Source organism: Heterodontus francisci, chromosome 7 (assembly GCF_036365525.1).
Source record: "Heterodontus francisci isolate sHetFra1 chromosome 7, sHetFra1.hap1, whole genome shotgun sequence".
Classification (NCBI taxonomy): domain Eukaryota; kingdom Metazoa; phylum Chordata; class Chondrichthyes; order Heterodontiformes; family Heterodontidae; genus Heterodontus; species Heterodontus francisci.
Window position 1 is genome coordinate 101,406,363 of NC_090377.1, and position 24,259 is coordinate 101,430,621.

At 44.3% G+C, this 24,259-nt stretch overlaps 1 protein-coding gene across 2 annotated transcripts in view; it reads right to left on the reverse strand.

Moving 5' to 3' along the window:
* Positions 1–24,259, reverse strand: part of vps16 (VPS16 core subunit of CORVET and HOPS complexes) — a 79,781-nt gene that overhangs the window by 31,328 nt on the left and 24,194 nt on the right. For both annotated transcript variants that reach the window (XM_068035745.1, XM_068035744.1), the window contains exons 7-15: positions 23,198–23,320; positions 18,997–19,052; positions 17,635–17,724; positions 15,501–15,595; positions 14,689–14,765; positions 8,793–8,924; positions 3,423–3,550; positions 2,225–2,260; positions 1,773–1,881 (exon numbers count right to left, since the gene is read on the reverse strand). In XM_068035745.1, coding sequence (XP_067891846.1) covers positions 1,773–1,881; positions 2,225–2,260; positions 3,423–3,550; positions 8,793–8,924; positions 14,689–14,765; positions 15,501–15,595; positions 17,635–17,724; positions 18,997–19,052; positions 23,198–23,320 — 846 coding nt within the window. The remainder of the gene's footprint in view (positions 1–1,772; positions 1,882–2,224; positions 2,261–3,422; positions 3,551–8,792; positions 8,925–14,688; positions 14,766–15,500; positions 15,596–17,634; positions 17,725–18,996; positions 19,053–23,197; positions 23,321–24,259) is intronic.

Genomic DNA, 24,259 nt, shown 5'->3' on the forward strand with positions numbered 1-24,259 from the left:
TAGTAAGACACGACCTTCCCTTAACAAATCCATGCTGACTATCCCTGATTAATCCGTGCCTTTTTAAGTGGCAGTTTATCTTGTCCCTCAGAATTGATTCTAACAATTTACCCACCACCGACGACAGACTGACTGGCCTATAATTATTTGGCTTATCCCTCACACCCCTTTAAAACAATGGTACAACGTTCGCAGACCTCCAATCATCTGGCACCTCGCCTGTATCTAGTGAGGATTTGAAGATTATCCTCAGCGCATCCGCTATTTCCTCTCTGGTTTCCTTTAACAACCTGCGATTTATCCACTTTCAAGGATGTCAGACTCTCTAGTACTTCCGCACTTATTATGCTTATCATATCTAATATTTCACACGCCTCCTCTTTCACTACAATGTCTGCATCAACCCTCTCCTTTGTGAAGACAGGGAGAAAAAAATTAAGAACTCTGCCCACATCTTCTGCATCCACGCATAAGTTTCCTTGTACATCTCATCTTGCTCTTAATGTACTGATAAAACATCTTTGGGCTTTCCTTGATTTTGCCTGCCAACAAGTTTTCATGTCCTTTCTTTGCTTTTCTAATTATTTATTGCCCATCCTTAATTGTCCTTGAACTGAGGGGCTTGCTAGGCCATTTCAGAGGGCATTTTAAGAGTTAACCACATTGCTGTGGGTCTGGAGGCACATGTAGGCCAGATCAGGTAAGGGTGGCAGATTTCCTTCCCTAAAGGACATTAGTGAACCAGATGGGTTTTTACAACAATTGACAATAGTTTCATGGTCATCATCAGACTAGCTTTTAATTTCAGATTTATTAATTGAATTCAAAGTTCACCATCTACTGTGGTGAGATTTGAACCCATGTCCCCATGCATTAGCCTGGGCTTTGGATTACTAGTCCAGCGACATTACCACTACGCTGCCGTCTCCCCTGGAACATGGAATTTACAAAGCAAGGACTGGTTTTAACTGTTGATCAGAGCTGCTACTTTGCTAGACCTGAAAATTCCAAAAATGAAAAGAAAATGCTCCAAGACTACTTAATTGAAGGGGGAAAGTTGCAAGGCTATGGCAAAGGAAGAGAGTGGGACCAACTGGGTAGCCCTTTCAAAGAGTCGGCACAGGCATGATGGGCCAAAACAACTCATTCTGTGCTGTATTTCTACAATGCTGAGACCACTTAAAGTCTGTATGAGTCCCAATGCTTTGCTCTCCCCACTGAGTCCTCATGTTCCAACTTCCCCACCTGCTTGAATTTCAACTTTGTGTCTTTACCTTAACCACAGTTACTGAAACATGCAGCTGTGAGGGATAAAAACAGAACAGTGGAACAATAATGAAGAGACGGACAGCAGCCACAATCTCCTGCACCAAAAAATATGCTACAATCCCTCTCATGAATGCTAATCACGCTTACAAGTTGTGCAAGGGCAGTTCTAGGTTGGATGCTAGCTGGTTCTTCTTTTCCCAAAGATTAGTAAACCTGTGGAACAGGTTGCCAGCTCATTGAGTGAATGCTGGAACCCAAACGTATTTGGGTGTGGGGCGAAGGCAAGTGCAGTCTTGGGCCCCAATGATTAGAAACCTACAGATGCTCATATGCAAAATGACCAGTGCAAAGTTTTATGATTCTGCATTTGACAGCAAATCTCATCACAGGTTTGCCATCATAACAGAGGTAAAAAGATGTTTTTAATTTAAATAAAGTGTAAAGACAAAGGTAGATTAGTCAATACGTATTCTTGACAGGGGAAGCAAAGATGAAACATTTACCTTATAGCAGGCCCAGTGAGCCAAGATCCGACTTGCTCCCTGAAATTCTGATATTTTCATATACTTACAAATCCTTATTGCAAGAGGATAGCGTCTACGCAAAACTAATCTGAGGAGATGAAAAAGATGAGCAGGACTGAAACTATTCCCTTATTAACTCTTTGTTAATTATAGAAACATTATACGCCATGTAGAGGTCAAATGTAGCACTGTGTCCAAGAATTATTATATGGCAGGATTTTGGTTAGCTCTATGCTTGCCAAAATGTTAGTAAAATCTAATATCACCCCAAAGTACGGTCACATATTTAGGAGTCAGCTTGTCAACAGATTTGAAGAGAGCTGTGATCAAATCAGTCTGCCACCATTTCAGTAGGGTAAAATGGCTTAACTGCATCTTTTTGAAGCAAATCATTACAAAACAATAGACACACTGACTAATCCATAAGTTACCTGTCTATTAGAACTTCAATAGTGAGCTGCTTATATCTGAATTTGTAAGTTAAAGATAAACTTGAAAATAATCAAACGCTTACCAGCTTTATGACACAAAATGAGCCCAAAATAAGAGGCTATAAACAAATTAGATCAAATACCATAAAGTATGATGTATATTAAAGACTTACTGGTAAGAAACAGGAGAACCAACTGATAAGATATACAATGTCCCTTTATCCCCAAATCAGAGATATACCACTATTAAATTAGCATACTGCAGTATTCCAGTAGTGTTATTCTGCATAATCAATGGCAAATTATCACTCAATAAACTCACATAAGATAGACATTGTTAGCCTATATCAACATCGTTGTTGTCTCCGTATACTTGCCAATATGAAGAAAAAGCAAGGCTATTTTAAAGGCTATGATCTAAATTTGTGGATTCAGATGACAGCTTTGATCGATTACTTTGTGATGTCAGTTAAATCACTCACTAAGTCTTTCAATCACTTCCAAGTACATGGAATTCTTTATTTGTAATAGTTCTGGAATCCCGGAGATCATTAAAATATCAATTTTTCTCAATTTTTGTTCAAATGAATGTTTTGCTCATCATCCTTGCCATCATTATCTATGGCAACACTTCCTCCTACAGTGGGGAGATTGGATGTCCTGGAAGATTACGTTCTCCTGGACCACCAGCTCTGTTATTGTTATCAGCCTATAGAAGCCGTGATGCCAGAAGCCAGGACTGGTGGGGTCTTTGCCCCCTAAACAACCGCACCACATAATCTATTAGCTCACACTAACACACAAAATTGTCCATTGAAGGGAATCAAGATCAAGTGACAGTCAAGACTAGAACGAGAAGTTGGGCCCTTTGAACGGGAATGGAATCAGTAAGCAGTGTTAGTACAACTACAAGACTGCCCCCTAACTATTCACAATTGAGGTATTTTTGCAATTTTGATTGCACCTTGAAAACTATTGTTTCATTGTAAATAGACAAAAGGAATTCTATTAAGAATGGTAATAAATGAAAGATAATATATTTAGTGAAACATCACAAGCAGAAATTAATGTATCCAACTAAATAAATAACTGGACACAAAAACTTTTGTTGCAATATATGCAGTTCTAAAAAAACTTTTTTAAACAAAAACTGTTGTGCAACAAAATCACCCTAGTCACAGATCACATACAAGGATACTGGGGATAACTGAGAGGGATGCCGACGGTATGGTCTCGAATGGCATTCAATACCCGTAGATCTCGGGCCATCTTCACAAACGTATCTGGTGGAAAGTTGCTGATGAAGCATTTACCAAAGGAGGCTGCCTATGTCCAAAGTAAACATCACCAAGGTCAGTATATATTATACATTTGAATTTCATACATCTAATTCCTCCTCTTTTCCAGATTAGGAAATTAATGCGACAGATGGTCATAACTATGATATAGAATGGTCACAAATTACCACAATAAAATCACTTGCAAAGCAGAGCGTCAGCTTTACAAGATCTACAATATTGTACTACCAGATGCAACGCACTGGCAGTTACCTACATTACAATAGCAGTCATGTCATTAAATTTTGTTATCAAAAAGAAACAATCATTTCAACTTCAGATGGTAATGAGACAGCAAAATAGGAGGAATTGCAAAAACCTCAATCAGATATACCAAGGTTAAAGGTGCAGTAAATCATCATAGTCTTTTATGTCTAATTGTTGCTATGCAAAATAGCTATATATAGCTCTATAGAGAAAACTGATTCAGGGATATAGATAGTGAACTGCACATTCCATTTTTGAACTCTGGAGTTAGTCAGCTGCACTGAAATGTTCTAAGTCCTGTATACTTCCACAGCTCACATAAGGTCTATAAGCAAAAATTTAGTTATAGATTACATAGTGGGCTGATTTGGACATCTAGAAAATTATCCCTGTTGTGTAAAGGTTTTTCATGTGACTTGCAAAAAAAATGACTGAATAATGGAAAATTCCTAATTTCAAGGTAGGTTTCTGGCTAGCGGCTGTTCAGTCTATGCAACTGTAACAAAGAGCAGATGTTCTGCACTACTGACAGTGTTCTCTCAAAGGATTTGCTGAATGGAAGCTCAACAATACAACCTGCTTCTGAAGTCTCAAAAACCTAATGATCATGCAGAAGAGGCACACTCTGCCACAACATCCTTCCTTGGATGATCCTGAATTGATGCCACTGCTCTCATAACATGATCACATTGCCTTCTAACCTCCCCAATAAGACAATAAATTGTTAATATACTATTTTGTTTCACCCATGTCAACTTTCTGCCATTCTGTTCTGAGTGCCTTGATTCCCTGCTAGGTTACCAATTTATAACTACCAGTCACCTTACAGTACTACGTCCAAATGACCATTCTTCACCCATGAATGCTTATAGCGATTAGCGGCAGACATTTGACTCTGGCAGGCATCACTGCTGAGGCTGTTCCAAGTTTTCAACTTGCATCCACATTACCAACAAGTTGCAATGGATAGTGATTAGGGACAGGAACTCATGGATACTGAAGCTATTGGAGCATCTTACTCATCACTCATGCTAAAAGCAACCAGACTCCAAACAGGAATGGAACCCGGAACCAAAGTTTCGTCTTAAGTTTCATGGCCACACGGCAACCCGAAAGTTCCCATGCAAGCCGCACACGAGTCAGCCCTCTAAATTACCATGCCTGCATGGTTGCACAAAAAAAATTTAAAGGGGCCACACACTTAAGCAAATCAGCTGCGCACTCCCAAAAAGATTTAGAAGGTATCTTGTCTGGTACCTTAAAGTTAAGAATTTTCCATTATTCAGTCATGCTTTTTTGCAAGTCACTATGAGCTCACTAATCAATTAGGGGAGTTCTTTAGCCCAATAGTTTTCAAACTCTTGTATGCGAGCTATGCTTAGCACATTTCTATATTCCTTTGCATCCTCTACAAATATTGAGACACTACCAGGGATCCCTTGAGTTAACGTCGGAAAGTGTGTCTGCTGCCCAAAGAAAAATAAACAATGCAATCACTGCTGAAAATGTTTTTGTTAGTAAATAAAAGGCCATGTTAATAAAAAACAGAAGTCAGATGACAGGCTGACAGGAACCAGAAATCCTCATGGAACCATAGGATCTGGGAACATCAGCTTAACCTACTTTCTACCACAATCACCAGCTCAATATTGTTGATGGTACATCAACTGATACTGTTATTGATCAGAATTTAAAATCAACAACATATTACAAGTTTGGTTCAGAAGATTAAAAGAACAAAAGATGCAAGGCTTCAAGAATACAGTAAACTTCATTACTGTAGAACCAAAAGTTCACATTTGCCTACTATCTGAAATGTTCCAGTAGTATTCTTGGACAGTCCATCAAGCTGAACAAATTGGGCTTCGTAATATAGAATAGAAACTTCCCCCTATTCAGTTACATGTTCAGACCTCAATCACAAGACTACTTGTGAAAATCTTGGGCCAGAAATGGATAAACGGGAGGTATTAGAAAGGCTGTACTTAAAGTTGAAAATTCACCAGGACTGAATGAGGTGCATCAAGATACTGAGGGAAGTAAGGGTGGAAATTGCAGAGGTACTGGCCATAATCTTTCAATCCTCCTTAGATCGTGCCAGAGGACTGGGCCGAAGGGCCTGTTTCAGGGCGGCACAGTGGTGCAGTGGTTAGCACTGCAGCCTCACAGCTCCAGCGGCCTGGGTTCGATTCTGGGTACTGCCTGTGCGGAGTTTGCAAGTTCTCCCTGTGACTGCATGGGTTTCCGCCGGGTGCTCCGGTTTCCTCCCACAGCCAAAGACTTGCAGGTTGATAGGTAAATTGGCCATTGTAAATTGCCCCTAGTGTAGGTAGGTAGGTGGTGGGGGAATTTAGGGGATGTGGTAGGAATATGGGATTAATGTAGGATTAGTATAAATGGGTAGTTGATGGTCAGCACAGACTCAGTGGGTCGAAGGGCCTGTTTCAGTGCTGTATCTCTAAAAAAATAAAAATAAAACAAATTAAAAAATAAATAAAGAATTGCAAATGTTATGCCCTTGTTCAAAAAAAGATGCAAGGATAAGTCCAGCAACTACAGGCCAATCAGTTTAACCTCAGTGGTGGGAAAACTTTTAAAAACAATAATCCAGGACAACATTAACAGTCACTTGGTCAAATGTGGAGTAATTAAGGAAAGCCAGCATGGATTTATTAAAGGCAAATCATGTTTAACTAATTTGATCAAGTTTTTTGTTGAGGTAACAGAGAGAGTTGATGACGGTAATGCGATTGATGTGGTGTAAATGGACTTCCAAAAGGCATTTGATAAAGTGCCACATAATAGGCTTGTCAGCAAAAGGAAAGCCCATGAAATAAAAGGGAAAGCGGTACGAAGTGGCTGAGTGACAGGAAACAGAGGGTAGAGGTGAAAGGTTGTTTTTTTGGATTGGAGGAAGGTATTCAGTGGGATTCCCCAAGAATCAGTGCAAGAACCACTGCTTTTCTTGATCTAAATTAAATGACCTTGACTTGGGTGTACAGGGTACAAATTCAAAATTTGCAGATGACACAAAATTTGCAAGTATTGCGAACTGTGAAGAGGATAGTCATAGACTCTAACAGAACATAAACAGACTGGTAGAACGAATAGACATGTTGACAGATAAAATTTAATACAGAGAAGTGTGAAGTGATACATTTTGATAGGAAGAATGAGGAAAGGCAATATAAACTAAAGAATACAATGCTAATGGGTGTGCAGGGGCACAGGGATCTGGGTTTTGTCATACTCACGAGAAGTGCAGCGACGATAACATGGAACCAAACTGAAGAGTTATAAAAAACTGGAATAATTTTAAAGAGATGGTCCATGTGCTGTCAACAAAATACAGGACAAGACACATGACCCTCAGCATCTTGTGCACTCAATCCACATCTGTGTCTACTAAGTATAAAAACCAATTAAGTCCCTTTTGCATGGAAATGCAACAGATAATCATACCTAGATGTGAGCTATACTCAAACACAAGACCTTTCGCAGAACAACCTCCATTACAATGGAGTGTGAACTACCCTCATCTCCTCAGAATGGGACCATCTTCAAGGCCATTATACAGCCCAGCAAGAAATGAAACCTGAAGCCACATGGGCGAAGCCAATCTTGGTAAAAATTCACCTTAAAATGTAATTGTCTTAGGGAACAAAGGTGGGAGTGGGGGTGTGAGAGTGTGAGAGGGGAGTCTTTTCAGGACAGGACTAGAGACATCATCATCAGTCTGGTCTCTCCTCAGTGACATAGTGCAACAAAAAACCATCTTGAATTCCAGCAAGGCTGAGAGAGAGAGAGAGAGAGATCGATCATTTCCAGCCCACACAGTTGAACCCTACTGAGACAAGTTGGAAGCTAGCTACAGCAAAGACAGAGAGTGCCTTTCCAAAAACAACTTTTCTATTGGTTAGAATTGACCTAAGACATCAGGACTGTCTTAAACCTAAAGTAAACCGCCAGGAGACTGCAACAGCCCAATGAATACCAGATAACCAGCAGACAGGCCTGCAACTTGTTAAAATACTAGTAACAAAAACATCTGCTGTCGTCAGTTCGGCTGTGAACAGTGGGAACAAGCTACGCCATCAACCACCTGGCCATAACAGTGGGTATCTGCAAAAATCATTGAAGGTGGCAGGGCAGGATGACAAAGTGGTTAATAAAGCATTCAGAATCCTGGGCTTTATAATTATAGGCACAGAGTACAAAAGCAAAGACGTTATGGTGAACCATTATGAAACACTGGTTTGATCTTGCATATTGAGTATTGCATCCAATTCCGGGAACCACACTTCAGGAAGAATGTGAAGGCATTCCAGAGGGTGCAGAAAAGATTTGCAAGAATAGCTGCAGGGATGAGGGACTTCAGTTATGTAAATAGGTTGGAGAAGCTGCGGTTTTTCTCCTTAAAGGAGTTTGAGAGGAGATTTGATAGAGGTGCTCAAAATCATGAGGGTCTGGACAGAGTAGAAAGGGAGAAACTTCTTTCACTGCCAGAAGGGTCAAGAAGCAGCAGACACCAATTTAAGATGAATGGAAAAGAACCAAAGGTAACGTGAAGAATAACCTCATGCGGTGATTGGTTAGGATCTGGAATGCACTGCCTGAGTATAGTGCAGGCAGAGTCAATCACAGCTTTCAAAAGGGAATTGGATAATTGTCTGAAGAGAAACAATCTGCAGGACTATGGGGAAAGGGCAGGGGAGTGGGACTAGCAGGGTGGCTCTTGCAGAGAACCATTACTAAAAAGCAAATAGACACAACAGGCCAAAAGGCCTCCTTCTGTGCTGTAACTCTTCACTCAAAAACATTGCATCAATATAAATTAGAGAATAGCTATACATGGAGAGAAAAATAATCATAAACTTTGGTATAAAACACATCACAGTGATGTGAATTTATTACACCTCCCCCTAGGGTTTAAACTACAATAATATTTCACACAGGACAAGAACTCTCTTGGTTTTAACTTGTGCTGTACCACATCTACAAGATATGCATCATTCCATTCTTACCCTCAGCAGAGTCTTCTGCATCTCAGGTTCATACTCGTTGCCTGCTGCCTCAATGCACTGTTGTACAGCCTCAAACAAGAGGTTTTGCTCCTTTATCTCTCGTAAATACTCATCTGCCTTCTGGCTCTCTTTCTATGAACACAAATTAAGATGGCATTTAATCTAACAGACATACTAAAGATACATGCTCTCCAAAATTATAATATGTTAATTTCAGTAAGACATAAATAAAAAGCTTTTTTCCTCCAAAGATTCATCAAACTCAGTTAATGCTAGGCCTTTTCATAGGCCTGATTTCTCTCTCCCCATCCCTGTGGATTCAGGTCCTTTGGAAAGGTGACAACTCACAACTGGGAGCCTCAGTCACAGCTGAACTTTACTTGCACTTCACATGTAAAACCAGCTGGCCGAGATCAACCCGAACCAAACAGAGAGATCTTAAAAGGCAATGTGGGTTCAGTGTTTGGACACTTCTCAGAGTACATTGTCCTCAAGTCAGTTCAGCACCAACATTTCAAAACCACCTCCTGGGCTCACATTCTGAATGGCAGGAATATAAAAGGATCTGGGGAAATGGAGTTACAGGAGAAGGCACTGGCACAGACATAGACACTCCTCCTGTGCTGTAAATTCTATCAATCTCTGAAAACTCTCCGTTATTGAATCCATCCCCAGCAAGCAGTTCAGAAAAGTTGGTGCTGAGTTGAATTTAAGATGACTCTGTTAATCTCAACAACAGCACCTGGAGGATCCATGCCCTATTCCAGGAGACACACAGGCAATAGGGAGAAGTGACAACCCTGCTCACCTATCTTGCTCTTGCATGCTCGCATGCAATTCATGCAAAGAAAAACTGGGTGGGAAAAGACACAAGAAATCAAGGCAGACAGAGAGAGACAGTGTGCACCTTGCCTGTTCTTTCCCTTGTGATTTAGTTCACCCAATATTTCTTCTGTCTGGCGTGGACATGTCTCAAAAAAATTTCAAACGGGCTAGTTGCAAAGCGGTGGCAGGGATGTGCCCAAAAAAGATAGCAGAGATTTTAAAAATGACATCACAAATAGACACATTGGACAGACGCAGATTGGAAGAAAGAATAATATACATCAGAAAGGCAGAATGATATCAGACATATGGTAGACTGCGAGAAAGGTGGTGAGATGACAGAAATGGATCTCCTACTAATTTTTCTCTTCACATTGACAAATCAAGGAACAGAGGGAGACATTGGGACACAGAGGGAAAAAAATCAGTACATAGAGAAAGAGTGATGCAGGCAACAAAGAGACACACAGACATGTCAAACAGAACAAAGAGTGATAAAGACAGACACATACACACAATGGGAGAAGAACTCACTGCGAGCAATGCTGCAAATCTACTGACGTTCAAGGGAAAGCTATTAAAAAAAGGTAATGGATTGAAAACAGAAAATTATCCAGGTCCAAATGGTATGCATGCCAGAACAGTACAAGAGGATGGAAGGAGGTAGCAGAACTAATAACCACAGGAATTGTGCCAAAAAAACTGAAGGATAGCAAATGTTACAGCATTATTCAAAAGACGGGCAAGCAAAATCATTGACTAGTTATTCATACCTCAGTTGTGGGTTAAGTTTCTGGAGTAACAAAATCAATGAATACTTAGAAAGGCCTAAATTTGCAACAGTGCTTCAATAATTTAACAATTTAATTTTGAGGAAACCACAGTGCATAAGGTGTTTGACAAGGTGCAACATAAAAGTTATTACAAAAATGGAGACATGTGATAGTAAAGGAAATGTACTGCATGGCTAAAAAGATGGTAAGGATACAGAAAGTAGAGAATAGTGGTAAGTTAATCTTTTGGGGGATTTTAGGGTTATTAGAATTTTTTTGCAGACAATGATGAATCTTCGGGATTGTAAATAATTTGAACATAGGCACAAATAAAATGATATTGAAGTTAAAGGGCATGACAAACTGTGAGAAGGAATGCAGGAGAACATATTAGACTAACTAGCAGAGTGGGCAGATGAGTGACAATGCAATGCATTGCAAAGGAATGTGTAGTAGTATATTTTGGGAAAAAGAACAGAAGGGGCGGCACAGTGGCACAGTGGTTAGCACCGCAGCCTCACAGCTCCAGGGACCCGGGTTCGATTCCGGGTAGGCCTGTGTGGAGTTTGCAAGTTCTCCCTGTGTCTGCGTGGGTTTTCTCCGGGTGCTCCGGTTTCCTCCCACAAGCCAAAAGACTTGCAGGTTGATAGGTAAATTGGCCATTATAGATTGTCACTAGTATAGGTAGGTGGTAGGGAAATATAGGGACAGGTGGGGATGTTTGGTAGGAATATGGGATTAGTGTAGGGTTAGTATAAATGGGTGGTTGATGTTTGGCACAGGCTCGGTGGGCCGAAGGGCCTGTTTCAGTGCTGTATCTCTAATCTAAACAGTGAAAGAAAATGTCCAGAAAACAGTCAGATGCTTAACAGAGGATATGAAGCGAGATCCAGGCATGCAAATACAGAGATCTTTAAAAGGTAGGAGTGCAGATAGAAAAAGCTATAAAAAAGCCAGAAAAAAAGTAAATGGGATTCCTGGGCTGTTAAAAATCTATTTTCCTTTCAAATGTGAAGTTAACATAAAAAATAAAGTCCCAAGACATTTCAGAGGTGTAAAGAAAACATGGGTGCCAAGCCAAAGGGGATATTAGAAGGGATGACCAAAAACTTGGCCCCAGAGGCTCTTAAAGGAGGTGGTGAGGCACACAGGTTCAGGGAGGGAATTCCTGAGCTTTGTGCCTAGACAGCTGAAGGCGGGGGGGAGGGGGGGGGAAGAGAGGGGGAGGGGGGGGGGAAGAGAGGGGGAGGAGGGGGGGGAGAGAGGAGGGGGGGGAGAGAGGAGGGGGGGGAGAGAGGAGGGGGGGGAGAGAGGAGGGGGGGGAGAGAGGAGGGGGGGGAGAGAGGAGGGGGGGGAGAGAGGAGGGGGGGGAGAGAGGAGGGGGGGGAGAGAGGAGGGGGGGGAGAGAGGAGGGGGGGGAGAGAGGAGGGGGGGGAGAGAGGAGGGGGGGGAGAGAGGAGGGGTGAGAGAGGAGGGGTGAGAGAGGAGGGGTGAGAGAGGAGGGGTGAGAGAGGAGGGGTGAGAGAGGAGGGGTGAGAGAGGAGGGGTGAGAGAGGAGGGGTGAGAGAGGAGGGGTGAGAGAGGAGGGGGGGAGAGAGGAGGGGGGGAGAGAGGAGGGGGGGAGAGAGGAGGGGGCGAGAGAGGAGGGGGCGAGAGAGGAGGGGGCGAGAGAGGAGGGGGCGAGAGAGGAGGGGGGGGAGAGAGGAGGGGGGGAGAGAGGAGGGGGGGAGAGAGGAGGGGGGGAGAGAGGAGGGGGGGGAGAGAGGAGGGGGCGAGAGAGGAGGGGGGGGGAGAGAGGAGGGGGCGGAGAGAGGAGGGGGGGGGAGAGAGGAGGGGGGGGAGAGAGGAGGGGGGGGAGAGAGGAGGGGGGGAGAGAGGAGGGGGGGGAGAGAGGAGGGGGAGGGGGGGGAAGAGAGGGGGAGGGGGGGAAGAGAGGGGGAGGGGGGGGAAGAGAGGGGGAGGGGGGGGAAGAGAGGGGGAGGGGGGGGAAGAGAGGGGGAGGGGGGGGAAGAGAGGGGGAGGGGGGGGAAGAGAGGGGGAGGGGGGGGAAGAGAGGGGGAGGGGGGGGAAGAGAGGGGGAGGGGGGGGAAGAGAGGGGGAGGGGGGGGAAGAGAGGGGGAGGGGGGGGAAGAGAGGGGGAGGGGGGGGGAAGAGAGGGGGAGGGGAAGAGAGGGGGGGGGGGAAGAGAGGGGGAGGGGAAGAGAGGAGGGGGGGGAAGAGAGGAGGGGGGGGAAGAGAGGAGGGGGGGGAAGAGAGGAGGGGGGGAGAGAGGAGGGGGGGAGAGAGGAGGGGGGGAGAGAGGAGGGGGGGAGAGAGGAGGGGGGGAGAGAGGAGGGGGGGAGAGAGGAGGGGGGGAGAGAGGAGGGGGGGAGAGAGGAGGGGGGGAGAGAGGAGGGGGGGAGAGAGGAGGGGGGGAGAGAGGAGGGGGGGAGAGAGGAGGGGGGGAGAGAGGAGGGGGGGAGAGAGGAGGGGGGGAGAGAGGAGGGGGGGAGAGAGGAGGGGGGGAGAGAGGAGGGGGGGAGAGAGGAGGGGGGGAGAGAGGAGGGGGGGAGAGAGGAGGGGGGGAGAGAGGAGGGGGGGAGAGAGGAGGGGGGGAGAGAGGAGGGGGGGAGAGAGGAGGGGGGGAGAGAGGAGGGGGGGAGAGAGGAGGGGGGGAGAGAGGAGGGGGGGAGAGAGGAGGGGGGGAGAGAGGAGGGGGGGAGAGAGGAGGGGGGGAGAGAGGAGGGGGGGAGAGAGGAGGGGGGCGAGAGAGGAGGGGGGCGAGAGAGGAGGGGGGCGAGAGAGGAGGGGGGCGAGAGAGGAGGGGGCGAGAGAGGAGGGGGCGAGAGAGGAGGGGGCGAGAGAGGAGGGGGCGAGAGAGGAGGGGGCGAGAGAGGAGGGGGCGAGAGAGGAGGGGGCGAGAGAGGAGGGGGCGAGAGAGGAGGGGGCGAGAGAGGAGGGGGCGAGAGAGGAGGGGGCGAGAGAGGAGGGGGCGAGAGAGGAGGGGGCGAGAGAGGAGGGGGCGAGAGAGGAGGGGGCGAGAGAGGAGGGGGCGAGAGAGGAGGGGGCGAGAGAGGAGGGGGCGAGAGAGGAGGGGGCGAGAGAGGAGGGGGCGAGAGAGGAGGGGGCGAGAGAGGAGGGGGCGAGAGAGGAGGGGGCGAGAGAGGAGGGGGCGAGAGAGGAGGGGGCGAGAGAGGAGGGGGCGAGAGAGGAGGGGGCGAGAGAGGAGGGGGCGAGAGAGGAGGGGGCGAGAGAGGAGGGGGCGAGAGAGGAGGGGGCGAGAGAGGAGGGGGCGAGAGAGGAGGGGGCGAGAGAGGAGGGGGCGAGAGAGGAGGGGGCGAGAGAGGAGGGGGCGAGAGAGGAGGGGGCGAGAGAGGAGGGGGCGAGAGAGGAGGGGGCGAGAGAGGAGGGGGCGAGAGAGGAGGGGGCGAGAGAGGAGGGGGCGAGAGAGGAGGGGGCGAGAGAGGAGGGGGCGAGAGAGGAGGGGGCGAGAGAGGAGGGGGCGAGAGAGGAGGGGGCGAGAGAGGAGGGGGCGAGAGAGGAGGGGGCGAGAGAGGAGGGGGCGAGAGAGGAGGGGGCGAGAGAGGAGGGGGCGAGAGAGGAGGGGGCGAGAGAGGAGGGGGCGAGAGAGGAGGGGGCGAGAGAGGAGGGGGCGAGAGAGGAGGGGGCGAGAGAGGAGGGGGCGAGAGAGGAGGGGGCGAGAGAGGAGGGGGCGAGAGAGGAGGGGGCGAGAGAGGAGGGGGCGAGAGAGGAGGGGGCGAGAGAGGAGGGGGCGAGAGAGGAGGGGGCGAGAGAGGAGGGGGCGAGAGAGGAGGGGGCGAGAGAGGAGGGGGCGAGAGAGGAGGGGGCGAGAGAGGAGGGGGCGAGAGAGGAGGGGGCGAGAGAGGAGGGGGCGAGAGAGGAGGGGGCGAGAGAGGAGGGGCGGGAGAGAGGGGGGAGAGAGGGGGGGAGAGAGGGGGGGAGAGAGGGGGGGGAGGGGGAGGGGGGAGAGGAGGGGGGGGCTGGTGTTATTAGAGACAGGGAAGGATAAGGCCATGAAGGTGTTTAAACAAAAGCAAAAATTTGAAATTTGAGATGTTGGGGGCCTGGGATGCGATGTTGGTCATCAAAAACAAGGTAATTGACGAGCGTGACCTGTGTAGGATAGGATATGGACAGCAGAGTCCTGGATGAGCTGTAGTTTAGAGAGGGTGGTGGATAAAACATACATGCGACAAATGACCCACTTTAATTTTCATCGGTCAAAATAGAATAGTTGTGATTAAGGGGTAAATGACCCTAAACACAAAATTACAGGAAAGGTTAACAGCAAAACATACCTCATATTCTTTATGAGCTTCCAGCAAAAGTGCACCAGGTGCCATTGAGGCAATTTTGAAAATATCTTGACAAGCAGCTGAAAGCAGCAAAGTAAATAACCAATGACACAAGAAGCTTGTACAACCACATAATCTACTGTCACCAAACTATGTTTAAAGATAAGACAGCAATCCCAATGAAGACAGGTACCCAACTTTGAAATCACTGTGCAACGTGGAAAATGCTGCTCTGAGATGTTTCAAATCATGTGATTTTTTTTAATGAAAGAGATGTTTCTGATATCAGTCACTCATCATGAAATAAAAAGCCTGCTTCACGCAATATAGACAAGTGCAGCAACAGATTGGTTTATGCTCGTGATGTTGCATGTGGCTAGTCACCAACCTCAGGCATAGTATCACAATGAGATGCTGAGCATAGAGTACAAATGACCTGTATAAGGAAAAAAAGAAATTGCAGGAGTCTTGCCTGGCACTTCCTAACACCAGTTACAGAGTACACTGATAGATACATTGAGTACCAAGAACAATTTAGAAATTCAAGATAAGAGAGAATAATAGGGCTCAAACAACAGCATGTGCTGGAAATACACATCAATCTGGCAGAATCTAAACGAGATAAAAATGGGATAGCATATCAAACGTAGAACCTATATCACTCAAAACACTAACCTGTTAACTCTTTCCAGATGCTGCTTATTTCCAGCATTCTCTCTTTAGTGGAAAGCTCCAAGCTTACACATAGTACGCTCATAAGATTAAACTACAAATATTTAGTACCACGTTCCTTATTGAATAACCACAGTACTTACGTGGGACCTCATGTAGAAATTCATGACTAGAACAACTAATGATTCGAACACCATCAATCTCAGGCACTAAGTGAACATCTTCATCTTGATAAAATCTGAACTTCGGTTAAGGATTTAAATGTTCACAATAATATAGTGAACACAACGGCATAACTAACCAACATCATGCAATTACCTACTTTTCAGAAGGTAAGAGCCCATGGGATCGAAGGTAAGAGCCCATGGGATCCAGGGCAATTTGGCAAATTGGATCCAAAATTGGCTTGGTGGCAGGAAATAGGGGTAATGGTTGAGGGATGTTTTTGCGAGTGGAAGCCTGTGACCAGTGGTGTACCACAGGGATCGGTGCTGGGACCCTTGCTGTTTCTAGTGTACATTAATTATTTAGACATGAATATAGGAGGTATGATAAGTAAGTTCACAGATGACACGAAAATTGGTGGTGTCGTAAATAGTGAGGAGGAAAGCCTTAGATTACAGGACGATATAGAAGGGCTGGTAAGATGGGCGGAGCTGTGGCAAATGGAATTTAATCCTGAGAAGTGTGAGGTGATGCATTTTGGGAGGACTAACAAGGCAAGAGAATATACAATGGATGGTAGGACCCTCGGAAGTACAGAAGGTTAGAGGGACCTTGGTGTACTTGTCCAGAGATCACTGATGGCAGCAGCAATGGTAGATAAGGCATTAGATAAGAATTAGGAAGGCATATGGGATACTTGCCTTTATTAGCCGAGCCATAGAATATAACAGCAGGGAGGTTATGAAGGAGCTGTATAAAATGCTAGTTAGGCCACAGCTGAAGTACTGTGTACAGTTCTGGGCACCACACTATAGGAAGGATGTGATTGCACTGGAGAGGGTGCAGAGGAGATTCACCAGGATGTTGCATGGGCTGGAGCATTTCAGCTATGAAGACAAACTGAAAAGGCTAGGGTTGTTTTCCTTAGAACAGTGAAGGATGAGGGTGGACATGATTGAGGTATACAAAATTATGAGGGGCATTGGTAGGTTAGATAGGAAGAAACTTTTTCCCTTAGCAGAGGGGTCAGTAACCAGGGGGCATAGATTTAAGGTAAGGAGCAGGAGGTTTAGAGTGGATTTGAGGAAAACCCTTTTCACTCAGAGGGTGGTTGGAATCTAGAATACACTGCCTGAAAGTGGTGGTAGAGGCAGGAACCCTCACAACATTTAAGAAGTATTTAGATGAGCACTTGAAACACCATAGCATACAAGGTTACGGGCCAAATGCTGGAAAATGGGACTAGAATAGTTAGGTGCTTGATGGCTGGCACAGACACGATGGGCCGAAGGGCCTGTTTCTGTGCTGTATAACACTATGACTATGACTCAGTAAGACAACTACACTTTACTTGACAGCAAGGTAAATCCAATGCAGATTTCTTATTTATTAATGAAAAAAACATAAGAAATAGCAGCCCCTCAACCCTGCTCCAACCTTCAGTACAATCATGGCTCATCATCTGCCTCAAATCATCTTTACCACCCGCTCTCCATATCCCTCGATTCCCTGAGAAACCACATATCTGTCTATCTCAACCTTAAATATACTCAATGATGGATACTTAGGATAACTCAGAACTTTTTCTTGGTTACAACATTATTGTATTTGTCTCCTTCTCCAGCGGTTGAGGTAAAAGAAAACTACTGTAAGTGTTCTGCAACAGGAGCTACGTATATTTTTGCTGATTTTCTCGCTCTCTTAGCACTGCAGTATACTACTTACATTTTTAGCATGGGGAATGGTAGCCGAGTTTCAGTATGGATTTCTCCATTACCTGAATTAATGTTGCTCCACAGTAGAAGACGTCCTTGCCAACTTTATCTTTTTTCTCTCTTTCCCCATCCCTCCTTCACTCCAATCCTAAAAAGTTTCACTCTCTCAGCAAAGAACTACTAAAACTCCAGTTTTGAAAATACATGCAACTTCTGGCAGGTTGTGTTAGTAACTTCAAGAGAGAGTGTGTGACTATTTGCTGTATATTTTTTGGACCCTAACACTGACCTGATGGACTAACATGGCCTTTTTAGTCCTGTATGCCCCTATGTTTTGAAAGCAAGAGGCAGCATTCAATGACTACAGGGATCAATGGTAGCAACAGCATAAGGATACTTAATGGTCTCCTTTGAAATTCCTGCTATCAAAAGTAGTTTATCCCAAATACCAACTACAGTAGGATTGGTGCTTTTGGGTCTGCTACACCTGAAAATGCAAAGAGAAAAGTTACCAAAGCCAACATTGTTAAATAAGAGGTTTTAGAATTTATTAATTGTTGGTTTACTGTAAATTTTACAGTGCAAGTAATTTTGCTGACACAGATTCACTGCCAAACACTACCAGAGCAAATATATTAATAGGTCAGCATACAAATAAGTTAGAACATTTAGGATCCAGGATTTAAACAGTCAATTTGCAATTGAAAAAGTATACAATATTTTTTGAACTTTGGTGCAGCCAAAAGGAGACTTTTCCAGTCCTATAACTCTGTATGCTCCTAAATTTAATCTGTAAATTATAATAATGTCAGAAATGAACAAAAAAGGTCTTCAAAAAGGATTTTAATGCACACTGAGTATCAGGCTCAAAATCAGCTAGATAGACGGAGGGTTTAGCAATATTATTTGACTAGCAAGCTAATTTCTGAAAGCCATCCAATAGGCTAATGAGGAATTTCCTTAAAAACAGGTTAACAAAGTTCAAACGTGGGATCTGTGCTTATTCTTACTCCTCCAAGTAAATTATTTCAATAAAACATATATAAATCATCTCCTCTTAAGCAATTTAGAACATTACTATTGTTAAAATAGAGTCTCTGCATCACTTCTCACCCCAGTAGTTCAAGATTCCATTTCCCAACTCAGACATGTGGCTAAGCATATAATTCTAAGGTATCTTCCATTTATACTCATAAACCAGCTTCCAAGAGTTGCACAACAGCAGAACAGATTGACTTTCCCCCTTGCATCAGTGATAGGAAATTCCCTATTCAAGGCCTGCACCTTGCTCATAACCTAGGCTGACAATCCCTGCAGTACAGGAAGAGTTTCAAATTGTCAGAGCTACTGTCTTTTGGAACGAGACATTAAGCTGAGATTCTATTTTTAAGGAGGTGGGATGATACATTGCAAGAACTTGGGAAGACTCAGGAGATGTGGAGCATCTAACATCCTCCAACACACTATCACAGACTGGTAAAAGGTAAATTTCCACTCAATTCTTCATAAGGAGAGCGCCTCAGTACACGTGTGCCATTCAGCGGAGGGTGTTGAGCAGATGTGCCACTTCTCTGCTGGAAGGGATGTAGCAGTTCCTCCCGGCTGCTCTTACACACTCCCTACTAGCTCTAATTCAGAGGATGGCAGACAGAGAATAAAAAAGTTACTAATTCGGCTATTAGTAAATTTAGAAGTTCTCTGTTGGTCACTACTCTCTCAATGAGCCATGTCTAACAGTGTGTGCCAATGTACTACTTACCAGATAAACTGCTTAGGTGGTGTTTGGAGGTTTGTGTCAACCACGTACAATTTGTCCTAGAAATAAAGCAGCACAAGTTTTAAGTATTTACTTATTAATATGGCAAATAAATCCTCAATATTTATCTCTTTGTTTTGTACAACTAGATCAATAAAGCAGCCACAGAAAACATTATTTAGCAACCTCAACTCTACTCTTTTCTTTTCAAAGGGTTATGACCTTTGTGTGATCTTTTTCCAGTTTACTCCACTTATCATTACCCCTCACAGAAGTACTGTATCCCCCAAATCCCACAGGGTCCAGCGCATACCCTGCTCTTTCATAGTTCATAAGTGCACCCCATGAAACAGTTTTCCATGCCAGAAATAGTTATATATATTTAACTGTGCCATATCAGATTATATAATCGTCATGACAAGCTAATTTGATAGTGAACACAGTGTAATTAGAATTTTAGGAGCTGTAATTGCTAGAGTCATAGAGTCATTACAACACAGAAGGCCCATCAAGTCCATGCCTGCTGTCTGTAATCCTTGTACCATCAGCTAATGGGAGCAGCTTTGCTTTGTCTCCCTTATCCAAACCTTTCATAACCTCCTTTGCTCCAATTAAACAACCCCTTCTCCAAATTAACCTTGTAGCTAAAATCCCTCATCAGTGGAAACATTCTAGCAAATCTCTTCTGCACCCTTTCAAGAACCCACACATCCTTCTTAAAGTGTGGTAACCAGAAGTGAATGTAATACTCTAGTTGTGGCAAACCAGAGCTTTATAAAGGTCCTTCATAATTTCCCTGCTTTTGTACTCAATACTTCTATTTGTGAAGCCCAAGATCCCATACGCTTTGCTAGGTACTCTCTTAATATGTCCTGCCACCTTCAAACAGCTATGCTGAACCCACAGGTCCCTCTGTCCCTGCTTCACCTTCAACTTATTTGACGTCTGTTTGTGCAAACTACTGGCCCATCTGCAAACTCCTTTCCTCTCCACAGTCCTTGAAAATGTTGTTCACTTCCAATTCCGTACTCATCTTTCCTTTAACTCCATGCCTGAATCCCTCCAATCAGGTTTCTACCCGTCACAGTACTGAAACTGTCCTTATCAAGTCAAAAATTACCTATGTGACTGTGGCAAACTATTTCTCTTCATCCTGCGCGACTTGCAGTCTTTGATATCGCCATCTGCCTCCAACCCCCCTCCGCAATTGTTCAGCTGGGTGGGACTGCCCTCACCTGCTTCTTACCTAGCTTTTCATAGCCAGAGAATCATCTGCAATGGCTTCTCTTTCTGCTCCCAGACTATTACATTTGGAGTCCCAAAGGATCTATCCTTGGTCCCCTCCTATTTTTCATCCACATGATGCCTCTTGGCAATGTCATCCGAAGACACACTGGCAGGTTTCACACATATGACGACACTCACTCCATCTCATCACCACCTCTCTTGACCTTGCCACAGCCTCTGATTTGTTACACTGATTATCTGACATCCAGTACAAGATGAGCAGAAATTTGCTCCAACTAAATATTGGGAAAACCAAAGCCATTGTCTTTGGTGTCCACCATAAACCCTGTTCCCTAGCCACCAACTCCATTCCATTCCTTGGCAACTGTCTGAGGCTGAACCAGATTGTTTGCAACCTTGGTGCTGTATTTGACCCTGAAATGAGCCTCCAATCAACAGCTCTTCCATCTCAAAGACTGCCTACTTCCACCTCCGTAAGATCGCCCGACTCTGCAACTGCCTCAGCTCTCCTACTGCTGAAACCCTCATCCATGCCTTTGGAATAGTCAAATTTAGAGGGAACAGTAATCTCTAGGCCAGCCTCCCATCTTCCACCCTACAAAAACCTGAGCTCATCCAAAACTCTGCTGCTGTATCCTAACTTGCATTAAGTCCCATTCACCCATCAGCCCTGTGCTCACTGACCTACATTGGCTCCTAGTTCGGCAACACCTCATATTAAAAAATACACATTCTTGTTTTCAAATTCCTACATGCACTTGCCCCTCTCTACCTCAGCTCTACAACCCTCAGACATCTCTGCACTCCTCCAATTCTGATCCCATGTACATCTCCAATCTTATTTGCTCCACCACTGGCAGCTTTGCCTTCTGCTGCCTAGGCCCTAAACTCTGGGATTCTCTCTCTAAATCTCTCTTTGACCAAATGTTTGGTCACCTGTCCTAATCTCTTATGTGGCTCGGTGTCCAATATTGTTTGACAATGCTCCTGCAAAGTGCATTGAGATGTTTTTACTGTATTAAAGGCTATATAAATGCAAACTGTTGTTTTTGACTACTCTCTAGCCAAATGAGGATCCATTACAAGTGGAGTCGGGAGAATTTATCGTGGGGAATAAAGAAATGGCAGAGAAACTAAATAAATACTTTGTGTCTGTCTTCACGGAGGAAAATACGAAGAATCTCCCAGAAATAACAGACTAGTGTAAATGAGGAATTACAAGATTTTAATATTAGTAAAAAAAAAAGGTACTAGAGAAATTAATGGGACCTAAAGTAAATAAATCCTTTGGACCTGATGATCTACATCCCAGAGTGTAGAAAGTGCTGGCGGTAGAAATAGTCGATGCATTGGTGGTCATCTTTCAAAATTCTATAGACTCTGGAATGTTTCCTGCAGATTGGAAGGTGGCAAATGTAACCCTAATATTTAAGAGAGGAGGGAGAGAGAAAACAGGGAACTACGGACCTGTTAGCCTAATATTAGTCATAGGAAAAATGTGAGAATCTATAATAAAGGATGTGATAACAGGACACTTAGAAAATAACGGTAGGATTGGGCAGAGTCAACATGGATTTATGAAAGGGAAATCATGCTTAACAAACCTGTTGGGAGTTTTTTGAGGATGTAACCAGCAGAATAGACAAGGATGAACCGGTGAATGTGGTATATTTTCATTTTCAGAAAGCTTTTGATAAGGTCCTGCACGAGAGGTTGGTAAACAAAATTAGAGCACATGGGAGTGGTGGAGGGGGAGAATATACATGGCTTGAGAACTGGTTAACGGACAGAAGACAGAATTGGAATAAATGGGTCATGTTTAGATTGGCAGGCCGTGACTAGTGGGGTACCGCAAGGATCAGTGCTTAGGCCCCAGCTAGTCACAATCTATATCAATGATTTGGATGTGGGGATTAAATGTAATATTTCCAAGTTTGCAGATGACACAAGACTGGTTGGAAGCATGAGTTGTGAGGCAAAGATGCTTCAAGGGGATTTGGAGAGGCTAAGCGAGTGAGCAACAATTTGGCAGATGGTATGCAATGTGGAGAAATGTGAGGATATCCACTGTGGGAGGAAAAACAGAAATACAGGGCATTTCTTAAATGCTGAGAGGCTGGGAGGTATTGAATTTCAAAGGGACTTGGGTGCCCTTGTTCATGAGTCACTGAAAGCTAACATGCAGGTACAGCAAGCAATTAAGACGACAAATGGAACGTTGGCCTTTATTACAAGAGGATTTGAGTATAGGAGTAAAGATGTCTTACTGCAATTATATAGAACCTTGGTGAGACCATACCTGGAGTATAGTGTGCAGTTTTGGTCTTGCCAAAAGAAATATATACTTGCCATAGAGGGAGTGCAATGAAGGTTCACCAAACTAATTCCTGGGATGGAGGGATTGTCCTATGAGGAAAGATTTAATAGATTGGGCTATAACTATCTGGAGTTTAGAAGAATGAGAGGTAATCTCATTCAAACATATAAATTCTTACAGGACTTGACAGGGTTGATGCAGGAAGGATGTTTCCCCCGGCTGGGGAGTCCAGAACCAGGGGACACAGTCTCAGAATAAGGGGTAGGCCATTTAGGACGGAGATGAGGAGGAATTTGTTCACTCAGAGGGTGGTGAATCTTTGGAATTCTCTGCCCCAGAGGGCTGTGGAGGCTCAGTCGTCAAGTATATTCAAGATGGAAAGTGACAGATTTCTACATACTAAAAACACCAAGGGTTTTGGGGATAGGGCAGGAAAATAGTGTTTCAGTAGAAGATTAGCTATGATCTCATTGAATGGTGGAGTGGGTTTGAAGGGCTGAATGGCCTTACTCCTGCTCCTATTTTTTTATGTTCTCTGTAAAATGATGCTGAAACTAGTACATCAACAAATTAGTTCATTTGATCATCTCACAGCAGCTAAAAATGTCATTACAATCATGCTTAGACTGTTCAGCTCACCTTCAATGAAGAAGAACCCATCCAAATGTTACCAGTGTCTGTAAACAGAGCAAGCCATTTATAATTGAACGAAATAGCAATTTGGGTAAATGCACACACTTGCGGTCCAAGGCCAGGAGGAGTCTACAACAGAAAAAGTGATTTTTTAATTTAAGTTCATGTTACGACCGAGGTGGGAGGAGTGCACTCTCTTTTCCGATTCCACTTCGCCACAGGTCACAACATATATTTTAAATGTTTACCCAGTTACCAATACGGTCAATCATATACTCTACTCTTTATCCCAGAATAAAAATACACCAACCAGGTTTCTTTAATAAACAACAAAATTATCAGATTATAAAACAAGACTTATCCCGTAACGAAGCAAAGCAGATTGAAATATGAAAGTTCCCTTTTCAAATACTCCATACACACGCTGGAAAAAAAAAATTCTCTCGGCAGAGGTCTTTTACAGCAAAAGGAATACTTTGGCCAAATACTTGCTAATCCTTGAAGAAAAAAAAAAGATATGGAAGGATGTCAGTTGTCCCTTTTGATCCTGGTGTCTAGAGTCAGGTTACTGGGATCTTTTCTGGAGCAGTTTATTCTGGAGATGTCGAGAATTAGTCTGGTAGGCTTTCCAGGGGAAATGTGGCATCAATGGTTTCAGTTATCACACTCTGGATTCGCAGAGTTTTTCCAACGAGGTGGAGAAAGAGGAGCAGACACTCTGGATTTCTCAGGGACTCTTAGAGAGGTGCAGGAAAGATGAGCTGGGGGCTTCTTTTCAGCAGGCCACAAAACCAACTGCTTTTCAACATCGCAACAGAACCAAAATAATATCTCAGAAGCAAAACCAATTCCTGACCCTCAAATCTTGACATGTCACTTCTCTGTAAACATCTTCTCTAGTCACCAAGGTTTCTGTTGTTTATTGAGCTTAAGGCATATCATATCCAGTAAAGGTTTGTTTTCAAACAAGATCTCTCAGTATCCTTTCAGTGAATGTGCAACAGAAAACAAAGTCCACCTTCTATGAAATCTTAAGCCTTCCAAAATGAATCCATTTCTACAATTTAA